This window comes from Elephantulus edwardii, unplaced genomic scaffold (assembly GCF_000299155.1).
Source record: "Elephantulus edwardii isolate Elephantulus edwardi_28Jun2011 unplaced genomic scaffold, EleEdw1.0 scaffold00339, whole genome shotgun sequence".
NCBI classification, from domain to species: Eukaryota; Metazoa; Chordata; class Mammalia; order Macroscelidea; family Macroscelididae; genus Elephantulus; species Elephantulus edwardii.
The window spans coordinates 1,572,793-1,584,786 of NW_006400089.1; the positions used below are offsets into that span (position 1 = coordinate 1,572,793).

The following is an 11,994-nucleotide window of genomic DNA, read 5'->3' on the forward strand; positions in this document are numbered from 1 at the left end:
GTTGTTCCTAGCTTTTCTGTAATGAATTTCATAGTCCTTGGTTTTAGTCCTAGGGTCCTTTAGGTGACCCCGCCAACTCTGGTTCTGCCTCACTTCTGCTCCGGCTCCGCCCACTAACAGCAGCACGGCCCCGCCCTCAACAGGTTCCCAGAAGGCCCTGTCCCAATTGGTTAACAAGCAGAGCCCTCGCTCCGCCCCCGTCCATGATTAGCTGGCAGTGGCTCCCCAGGTCCCTCTGGATTGGCCTCTGAGTCCGCCAGCTTTCTGACTGGTGTTGCCTAGGCAATGCATGTTGTTTGGCAGCTGGATCACTGAGTTTAGGTTTTGCCTTCTCTTTCCTCAGCTTAGGGCCCCGTGGGCGGTCTTCACCGAAACCCTTTGACGACTTGGTAGGCTGGGCGGGGCCTCTGAATCAGGTGCACCTTTTGAGTACCGGAAAGGAGATAGAACCGGGAAACAGGTGGACATTCACACTTTCCGCTGTTATCTATTGCCGCTGTTTATACGCAGCACGCTGCGTAAGCAGGTTGTGGGCTGTGAAACGCCTGCACGTGGTCTGGAGTAGAGCAGGGAGCGCCCATCCAGGTGGTGTTTGTAGTGGCTGTCAGTGTGGGCCAGCACCTTGGTTACTCTGCTCCTGGTGTTTCTTCTCTGAGCAGCGCTCGCAGACTTCAGCCATGAGGAACACCAGCAAAGAGCTACAAGGCGTCCCTAATCGTTATGCACCCTGCGGTGAGTACCTGTCCTGCGGAACTGGTGCGGAGTTCCTAAGCAGCTGAGGCTATGTGCTTTAGTGGCTGGCCTGCTGTCGAATCCAGCGTCTGTGCGAGTGTGGACGGGGTGGGGGGAAACCTACGCAAGTGCTCCTGTGCCAGAAGGGATCAGGATGTTAAACCCAAACATGAAAGGAGTACTTAAAGATGAGTCTTATTAGTCTATTTTTAGCACGAGAAAACCGATGGTGTTTATTGTTGCCTCCATTGCTTAATAGGATTCTTTAAAACTTTCATTATAATAACTATCTGTATCCTTGGCTCCTAGCTCTGGTGGCTTACTACCTGCCATTTTGCGCTGCTAACCGACAGAGTGGACAGTCTCCTGGCTAAGTTAAGATTACCTACAGAGAATCGCTTTTAGGCAGGGCACATTCCGTGCTAGTGGGTTTTGTCTATATCCTTGTCACAGATCCCCCCTCTTCAATTTGACTTCAGAGATTTCTTTTTCAGCTGTATCCTGGCCCATTTTATTCTATCTTACTCCCAATTTAGACCCCCGACGAAGTGAACTCTTTTTCCTATTTTAAGCACAAGCTATTTATTCGGTGCAAGAAGTGAGTGCATTTCTGTTCACTACGGTCTAGGGGTAAGGAACTTCATTGCCAACTCAAAGGTATACAGTTCGAATCCATCAGCTGCTCAGCGGAAGATGGATGGGTATTCTCCTGTGCAATTTAATGCCTCTGAAAACCCGCTGGAGGGTCAGCGTGGGGTCGGATAAATAGCAACAACAACGTTTTATGCAGTAGTGAGCTGCTAGGTCTGAAACTGGGGAGAGGGACACAGAACGCGTCCTTGTTCTTCTGCTCAGAGGCAGGGAAGAGCACCTCTCTCTCTGCAGGGAGAGAGAACACCTGACTTAGAACTGACTGTTGATGCCTCTGGCCATGCAGGTCCTGGGGGAACAGGGCAGCGCAGACCCAAGAGCCGCTGTCTCTTCACTCACCGTGTGCTCTGACGCTGGCATGCGACTTCTAGGCCTGTATTAATGTTTGTAACTGTAAAATGACATTAACAAGAGCTTATCCATTCTATGCACTGTGTACTAACTCGTTTTGCCCTCTTAACCATCCTGGGAGGTATATTTTGCCCTGTTTTCTGGATGAAGAAAGGGAAACACTGGGCTTTAGTCACTTGCACAAGGTCACACACTTAACAGGTGACAGTGTGGCAACACAACCACATTCTAGCCTTGGTTTCAGGAGGTTGAATCTCCTTCAAACCCCTTTGCTATGAGTCCCCTTGGTTCACAGCCGACTGCCACGTGACCCAGAAAAGGGAGGGGCAATTCCTGCTGAGACAGTGTCAGCTGATTTCTTAGTCTCTTGGACCTCTGTTTACTCATTTATAAAACAAAGGTATTGCTGCTTAGTATATGAGAATGCAGAGAAGGGGGAATAAGATTGTGAATGACCTGGTGCCATACAAGAGCTTCTCATTTTGAGTGCTTAAAGGCTAAAAGAGGATTCTTTATGTATTTTTTTAACTCGGTGTGGATGTATAGTTCAGGTTAGGAGGTAGCATTCTAAACTAGTTCTTGAGATTCTTTGGCTAAGAGTTTGGTGCACCCCGAAGCTCCCAGTAATGAGGAGATGTAGAAATGCACTTTTCTCTGTGGATTAATTAGTAATCAAAACATGTAGAGGGACAAAATAAAGCGAACAAGAATCTAACACCCTTGCTCTGTAAGAGAAAGTATTTCAGTTGAATATGATCAGAATATGAAGCTGCTAAACTCTTGCTATTAATTAATCTGATTCCTTTAGATCCATTGTCCATTTCTTTAGGGATCTAGGGTGGGTTTTTGTTTTATTTTGTTTTCCAATGTGTTTTATTTCTTTTTAAAATGGCATTGTGCAAGTTGAGTTGATTATATTGATAAGACTTATCATGCCAAATAGAATTTTTTTTAATGTTGTGAGCATAACTACAGTTCTAAGTAGAGTTTAAATCTAAGTGTTTTGGTTAATGGTTAATGTGTGATTAACTCCTGTTTATGGAACAACTCTGTGCTACTTGTCCTGATGTGCACCCATGGTGAGGGGGGAATAGTGTTAGAGTCTGAACTTCATGAGGTTGTGACAGTAAATAATAGTGAGTTTTACTAAATATACCAAGTCACATTGGTTATTATAAGTATACCATTTGTGTGCTGAAGTAGAAGAGATGAACAGAAGATTTCAAAGGACAGCTCCAGAAGAGAAAGGAAAGTATTATAAGGAAATGTGCAAGAAACTTCAGTCAGAAAACCAAAAGGAAAGAACATGTTCAGCATTACTTCTCAAGCTGAGATAATTGAAGAACAAATTCAAGCCTTGAGTTGTAATCCTGAAAGATTCTATGGGCAAAAATCTCTTTTAAATTTTTTTCTAATTGTGATTTTAGTGAAAGTTTACAGAACATTGGTTTTAATTCATGTGTGGATACACATTTTATACCCTACCCCCTCCCTATTATGGGCAAAAATCTTGAATGATGCAGGAAGCATCAAAAGAAGATGGAAGGGATATACAGATTCTCTGTATCAAAAAAAGAATTGTTCCACACGGAATCATTTTCAGAAATAGCATATAATCAAGAGCCAAGAATAAGGAAGGAAGAAGTTAAAGCTGCACTGAAGGCATTGGTAAAAAACCCAAAACGAAAACCTCAGAAATTAGTGGACTATTTAACATGTTTAAATAAACAGATGCAGCTCTAGATGTGCTCACTAATATGTGCTAAAAAGTCTGGAAGACAGCTACCTGGCTAACTAACTGGAAGAAATCCATATTGTTCCTATTTCCTAAAAAAAGATGATCCAACAAAATATGGCTTCCCGTAGCATGTCACTACCCCAGCAAAGCTAGTTTGCCCTTCCATTCACTGTCTCCTTTTGAACCAGTTTTTCTTTGTTCAGTCATGGCTGACAGAGCAAAACCAAAGTGAATCCCAGTTTGTGAAATACGGGTGTACCAGAATAATAACTGGGATGGAAAAAAATGATGGGTTGATGTCCTGCTAAAAACTTCACCTCCGTCTTTGAAGACAAGGGCAGTATGTACTTTGCATGCCAACCAAATCTAGTGACTGGCAGAGTTAGGAAGAGCAGTGCCCCACCTAGAGTGTGGTGCCAACTTGTACAGATTTATATACATGCAGCATGCCACAGTCCTGGAACTGCATCTGGCTCCTGAAGGAAGGAGCTCGCTATGCTTCCTCCAAATCTGCCAGCCCTGGACATCACATTCCCTGGTAAGCTAAGATTTGACAAATTAAGCTTTACTTCAGCAGATAGGTTACTACTTATCCCTTTGTTAGCTTTTCACTTTTAACTTCTTATGATGTCCAGCTCTCACCTCACACATACACACATGTAATGTGTTCCTCAGCACATGGATGGTGAGGGATGTTTGTTTGGAGAGAAAATTTGACTTTAACAAGAGGCTTTACTTTCCTCACAGCCTATGGGGTGATGAGGCACAGCGTAGGGGGTGGGCTAAAATAAAATTGTTTGGTAGATGAGGTCTATGACAGTGCCCCAGTCCTCTGCCTTTGTGCCCTTGCCACGATGGTAAAAGTGGTCAATATGACTACTATTACCTTTTTAAAAAAAATAAAATTCAGTGTTTTTAGTTCATTAAAGTTATCAAGAATGAGTATGGCAAGATTTTGCCTTTCTTGCTTTGGGTACATAATCAGGAAATAGCAATTTGCTGAGGAAGGTCATTAGATGGACTGCAGAAATGGTCTTAAGCATACATATCAACATTTGTTAGGATGACACAGTATTCAGTGTCTCATTATGTTGCACATGTAACAGTGGTCACTAAGTGTCGGGGCCCACTTGATGATCATTAAAAATAAAGTTCATCCCACCACAACTAAGTATATCATGGCCTCATAAAGTATGGAAAACTCTTTTATGGACTCATAAAGTTTGGAAAATTATATTTTTAAAAACTTACCAGCACCACCTCTTGTTGCTACTGGATCAGTTCTAACCTTTGCAAACTCTGAGTGTGTCAAAGTCAACTGTGCTTTATCAGTTTCAAATGGCTGCTCTTTTGAAAGTAGCCAATTAGGCCTTTCTCCCAAGACATGTCAGAGTGGATTTGAACTTACAGCCTTTTGGTTAACAGCTGAGCTTGCTAATCATTTGTACCACCCAGAGATTCTTTCAGGAACATGTCTTTCCCTACATAACAAGAAATTAAATTTCAGTTAAATTAAGTTAAATTTCAGTTTTATGGAGGATTAAAAAGATACATATACACATTAGGCTTGCAAGCCTAATGAGGAAGCTGGAGCATCATGAAAACGATGAAGTTGCACCTAATTGAGAATTGGCATCAGCAGAGAGAAAAGAGCAGGAAAGATTGATGGAAGCTATTTCTCTTTCTCTTGGGGCTAGCAGTTTATTCTGGAAGGTTTTGTCATTTCCCGCAGAATCAACTCCTAGCTGACACCCTATTGTGTTTCCAAGGCTATAAGTTGCATTGGAGGAGATTGCCTATTTTTCTCCCTCAGAACTACTTAGGATTTCCAGTAACTGTGTGCAAGTACAGTCCCTCCACCCTTTGCTGCCAGAGCTCTCTAAGGAAGGTTTTAGCAGATTTTAGTTAAATGACTACAACTGTTGTCACTCATTAAACAATATTCAAAAGACCAAAAGTTTCTTCTCTTGCTAACATACTCTATGGCATGCATTGCCCTGATTGCATTGTTGACACAAAGGCAATTTTAAAGCTTACCAGCATTTTCACAAACATGGATGTATTCTAATCCATTGAATACATAAATGACATTGTTGCTTTTGCCTGTCCACTCTTGCAGACTGGTACTACCATCTGCCAGTAAAGCGATCTGAGAAGCCTGTGGATGCTCCTCCAGCTTCCCAGATCCCAGGACTTAGTAATCTTGGAGACACACAAAATGGGAATGTTTTTGGGGCTCGCAGATACTGGATAAAAGAAACAGACTCAGAGTATGTCAAGCTTGCAAAGCAAGGAGGCAGGCCTGGTGAGTACACACACTGCTTTACTTTCATTTGAAAAGTAACTCTGGGAAGAGGAATGAAAAGGGAGTTCCTTTAATAAGAATTTATCTTGTATAAAAATAGAATTTATCTTGTATAAAAATATTACTAAGAATGCACATTTTTCCTAAGGCCTTTAGAAATTTGGGTTAATGTTTTTAAACTTTGAGATACTCATGACCTTTAGCAATTAATTTGCTATTGTTTATTATTGCAAAGTCAAATGTCTTATTTGATTGTGTGGATCGTAACAAGTTATGGCTAACATTGAGCGGAATGGGAATCCCAGAACACTTGGTTATGCTCATATAAAACCTATACCCAGACCAGGAAGCTGTTTTGTGAACAGAACAAGGGAACATTACATGTTTTAAAATTAAGAAAGGTGTGTGTCAGGGTTTTCTTCTTTCTCTGTATCTATTTAATCTGCATGCTGAGCCTATTTGAGAAGTTGGACTCTATGAAAAATGTGGCTTTAGGAATAGAGGAAGACTCATCAATAAATTTCAGATGATGAAACCTTGCTTGTCAAAAGTGAGGAAGGCTTGAAAAACTTGCAACAAGAAGATCAAGCACTGCAGTCTTCAATATGGATCGTATCTCAATGTCAAGAAAATAAATGCAGATCATAGAAGATTTACTGACTGCTGTCAAGCTAACTGGAACTCATAGCAAAACCCTCCATTGGTTTTCCAAGACTGTATCTTAATTAATGAGAGGACTTTGCTCATCTTTCTCCTGAGGAGCACTGGCACACTAATTTCCAGAGTTGCTCAGCCTTTTGGTTGTTGTTGTGTACCATTGAGTCATCCAACAGGTTTTCAGAGGCGGTTTAGTCTTACAGGAGGAGATTATCCATCCTTTTTCCACAGAGCAACTGGTGGATTTGAACTGTATGACTTTGGGATTGCAGCATAGTTCACCAGAACTCCCTAGCCTTTTGGTTAGTAGTGCAGTGTACAATGATTATGCTACCATTAATCCTTTTAGAAGAGTTACTGCACAGTATTTCAGTAGTAATGTTGGTGGATTGCAAACTTTTATATGCATTGATTGAGAAAGTACTGGTGGTTTGTACTAACACTTGCAGTGTTTAATGGAAATCACTGATCCAAGGGCTATGGAAGCACTTAAAATGCCCTCACCTTGTTTGAAGTGACATAGAAAAATGCTGACTTATTTCCTTGTTCTCATTGCCATTACCAGTAAGGGGATTAATATGAGGAAAATGGGAAACAAAATGGGCAAATCTTTGCTTTAATATTTAAAGACCAAGATCAAACAATTTTATTTCCTACAAATAAAACCCAGAGATTTTTTTTTCTTAAATTCAGCCCTTACCCCTAAACATTAGTGAAGGAAAAATTAGAAAAATATAAATAAGGTGTGTAAAGTGAATGAAAGTATTGTGTCCACATTGTGGTCATTGTGTACCATTGAATTGGTATTGACCCATAGCTGAACCATTAAGTGTCAGTAAATTGCATGGAAGGACAGTGCACATCTTCTGTCGAACAGCTGAAAGATTCAAACCACATGCCTTTGGATTGGTAACACAACTCCTTACCCGAGTCACCAGAGCTCTCTAACTATTAGCTTTCTCATTTTCATAACTGTGCTGTGAGTATGGGACAGAATGTCCTTTGGAAATACCCTGTAAAGAGTATAGAGCTGAAAGGGCATCATGTCTTTAATGAGCACCTGAGGTTTCTGAAAACGACAATGACTTAATAATAATGTGAGAAAATGGATGAAAAAGTAATTGTAAAATTCTAACTACCTTAGGAGTCTGAGTTAAGGAGTAAGGGAAATTGTATCATTCTTGACACTTTTCTGTAAGTCTAAAGTATCTAAAAATAAAAAGTTAAGATCAGAGGATGGTACATGTAGCAAGAGTTCATTGTGATTTTTTTTTTTTTTTTGCTAGTGCGTTGTCATTTTAGAGTCAGTATTGTGGTTGTTGTTTTTAAGTGCCATCAAGTCGTAGACGACGCATAGTGACCCTATGTATTTCAGACTTGAGCACTTATATAATTTTCATCGTTTCTCTAAGTTCCTAGAGTGTTTGGAGGCAAGATATTTTGAAAGTGGATGCCACTCCTGCTTCCAAGCCTGTTTTAATCTAGAAGCTCCACCAAACACTGTTCATCATGGATAACCATTATCACATGTGACACATCAATGTCACAGTGTTTAGTATCATGGCAACCTGTGCAAAAGAATTTATTCCCATCTCTGTCTGCTGATGTTGAGACTTCGACCTCAATTATGGAAGAATCTCTGGGCGCAGAGGAGGGTGTCACTAGAGGCAAGGTAGCGAAATAGAAGCCAGTATAAATCCATAAATCCTTTCCAAGGTGCCTTGTACTCTGTTCCTCTCATGGCTGACCCTAAGGGGTCAGTGGTGTTGTTGTTGTGTATTGTCGAGTTGAAACTGACTCATAGCTGACTCTCCGACAGGTTTTCAGAGGCAGTTAACCACATAGTAGGTGATTTCCCATCCTTCTTCTGCAGAGCAGCTGGTGGCCTTGAGCCCTATGCTTTCAGGATTGCAGCACATTTTCTTACCACCAGGTCACCACTGATAAATCTCACCCCCATCTCTGTGTACTGTCCGCTGCCAGAGCCAGTGCTCCACTCCCCATTTGGAAACCTAGAGGGGTCTGCTTTGTGCAGGTCTTCCAGAATTGGTTGTGTGGGCCAGGGCTGAAGGGGCCTCCTGTACTCTCCCAAGGTGATAAGAGGCTACAAGAATGCAATGTGAATCCCTGAGAAAAATGGAAGAGCCAGCAAACCCAGTCCTGGGAAGCTCAGAGAAGTTTGTTAGAGATCAAGTGGGAGAAATGAGCCTCCCCTAGGACTGACTGGTGGATATAGCTTTAAAGGTTCTACTCCAGAGCCATGGGCTGGGTGGAGGTGGGGGTGGGGGTGGGCACAGGCTGCCTCCATAGGCTCAGCTGTCCTGTCAGTCCAAATTCAGACATACTCACCCCTCCCCCAGGAAAATCCTGAGTCAGTAGAAAATAATATGGAATTTTCTACCAGTTTAGGTTAGGAAAGGGGTTTAAGACTGAAATTATACTGCCATATAGGACAATAAATAAGTTAAATTTTTGCTTATTTGAGATTAGTTAACTAAAATACATTTATGTTATGCATTTATGTGTTCCATTATGATATGCTTGCAAATAAAATGTTAATAAGTAAAAAACCAAAACAACAAAACTTCATAGAAGCTATATAGTTCTTAGACCAAGAATCTGTTGTAATAACAGAGAAAGGGAATACTACATAGTTTAAGATCAGGAAGGATGTGTGACAATGTTATATTCTTTCTCCATATCTGTTCAATTTAAATGCTGAGAAAATAATTCACAAACCAGACTCTATTAAGAGGAGTGTGACAACAGGATTGGAGAAAATCAAATCAACAACCTACGTTGTGCTGATGAAACAACTTTATTTGCTGAAAATGAAGATATGAAACACTTGCTGCAGAAGATCAAGGACCACAGCTTTAAGTATGGATTACATCTCAACATCAGGAAGACAAAGATTCTCAGCACAGTCCCAATGATTTAACATTATAATAAATGGAGAAAACATTGAAGCTGTCAATTATTTCATCGTTCTTGGATCAACAATCAACACCCTTGGTACCAACATTCAGGAAATCCAGAGACATATTGCACTGGGCAAGTCTGCTGCCAGGGACTTCTCCAAAATAATGAATGATGCGAGTTTGAAGACTAAGATGTGCCTTATTCAAGCCATGGTCTTCTCAGTCACTTGCTATGCGTCAAAGAGCTGGAAAACGAATAGGGATGAAAGAAGAAGAATTGACCCCTTTGAGTTGTTGTGCTGGACAAGAGTACTGTGTATCACATGGATTGCTAAAAGAACAAACAGATATATCCTAGAAAAGATGTGACCAGAATGCTCCTTGGAGGCAAGGATGACAAAGCTTCATTTGTCATACTTTGGGCATGTAGCTAGGTGAGGCTCTTCCTTGGAAAGGGACATCATGCTTAGAAAGATGGAGGATCAGTAAAGGAGAGGAAGAGCCCCAATGAGATGGATTGACACTGTGACCTCAGCAATGGGCTCTAGTGTCTCAGAGATGAGGATGGTGGCACAGGATGGGGTAGGTTTCAGGTTGGTTGTTCATAGGGTCTCTGTGAGTTGTACTTGACTAGACAGCACCTAACAATAACAACATTGTTGTTGTTAGTGCCCTCGAGTCGCTCGTGACTCATAGCAACCCTATGTACAACAACCCTAAACCCTGCTCTGTCCTGTGCCAATCGTACTGTCTCTGACACACCTGTCCCGATTATCCCAGTCACCGAATCAATCCACCACATAGAGGGTCTTCCTCTCCTGAGATGCCCCTCCACCCTCCCAAGCATGATGTCCCTCTCCAAGGACCGACCCTCCTTACAACATGTCCAAAGTATGTCAGACGAAGCCTCAGAATCCTTGCCTCCAAGGAGCCTCCTGGTTTAACCCTCTCCAGAATGAACCTGTTTGTTTTCTTAGCAGTCCATGGTACTTTGAATACTCTTCTCCAGCACCACAGTTCAAAGGCATCAATTCTCCTTCTATCCTCCCTAATCATTGTCCAACTCTCTGACACATAACAAATGATTGCGAAGACCATGGCCTGTATCAGACATACCTTAGTCTCCAGGGAGCCACCATTGCTCCTCAGTACTTTGGAGAGGTCCCTAACAGCAGATTTTCCCATTGCAATATGTCTTTTAATTTTCTGGCTGCTGGTGCCAAGAGTGTTGACTGTGGAGCCAAATAAACTAACACTTTTAACTTTCTCAATACCTTCACCATCCAGTATGATGCTACTAATTGGTCCAGTGGTGAGAATCTTTGTCTTCTTGACTTTGAGCCTCAATCCATATTTAAGGCTGCAGTCCTTGACCCTCTGCATCAAGCACTTCAGGTCCTTCTCAGTTTTAACAAGCAGGATTATGTCATCTGCATAACGCAGTAGTTCTTATTATTAATACATTTTAATGTGTCAGGTTTTCCTTAAGCAAACAGTATTATTTTGTATGTTTTGTGTGTATTCAAATAAACTGTTTATCCTGAAACAAAACAAGCAAGCATCCTCAGAACCTGAAAGTTGCAGGTACTGCTATATTTGGATCTACTAGCAGGGCTTTTACTCAGCATTGGGGTTAAAGTGACTTCAAAACCAAGTGCTAGGTTGGTGCTGAGTGTTTATTTTGTAGCCACTGTCAGCTTGCAAAAGGAACCCAGGTATGTTCCGTGCTACACTGCTAGCTGTAAGACTGGCAGTTCAAATCCACCAGCAGGTCTTGAGGAAGAAAGATGGACATACTTCTTTCGAATTTAACAACCTTGGAAACTTGAAGGAAGGTTGTGGTCACAGTCTACTAAACAGCAACAGGTTTAGGGGCTGGGACAACTGTCAAAGGGCCTGAGAAAGATGGGCACTACTGTGACTTGTTGAGGAAGCTGCTTCCTGGCTCTGCTGTGGGGTTCCAAATTGTGGAGACACTGCAAGCCCGTGATCCTACAGGAGTGAAAGGACTTTGAAATTATTTTAAGGAGAGGAAGACCATGTTTTTATGCTCATTATGTTAATATGTTTTACAACTGTATTAATTTTCTTAATTTGTTTATTATAAAAGTATTCCTCCATGCTTGCTTTCCTAAACTCATTTTCCAGTTTTTATCCCAACATTTTGGCCTTTGTAATCAATCAACATCTTTCATAACCTAATATACTATGAAATGTTTGCATTTTATTTTAAATTTTTTAAATTTTAATTTGTGTGTGGGTGTGGGTGTGTGTACTGTCAAATTAGATCTGACTGGTACAGGAGGAGAGTATCCCTCCTTCCCAGGAGAGCATCTGGTGAATATATTTTAGCTAACAGATGCTGCCGTGGATGTGCTCACCAAGTTGTGCCAAGAAATCTGTAGAACAACCACTGGCCAACTGACTGGAAGAGGTCTATATTTGTTCCCATCCCAAAGAAGGGTGACCCAACTGAGTGTGGAAACTACAGAACAATATCATTGATTTCACAGGCAAGCGAGATTCTACTGAAGATTATCCAAAAACTACTGGAACTGTACATCAGCAGAGAACTGCCAGAAGTCCAGGCTGGGTATAGAAGGGGTCGTGGTACTAGGGATATTATAGCTGATGTTAGA

General features: G+C 41.5%; 1 protein-coding gene across 1 annotated transcript in view; it reads left to right on the forward strand.

Annotated features, from left to right (window-relative positions):
* Positions 1–677: 677 nt before the first annotated feature.
* LOC102853581 (chromosome unknown open reading frame, human C7orf57) overlaps positions 678–11,994 on the forward strand; it is a 128,787-nt gene continuing 117,470 nt past the window's right edge. Inside the window, exons 1-2 of the mRNA XM_006901618.1 lie at positions 678–732; positions 5,592–5,777. Of these exons, the coding sequence (XP_006901680.1) occupies positions 678–732; positions 5,592–5,777 (241 nt within the window). The remainder of the gene's footprint in view (positions 733–5,591; positions 5,778–11,994) is intronic.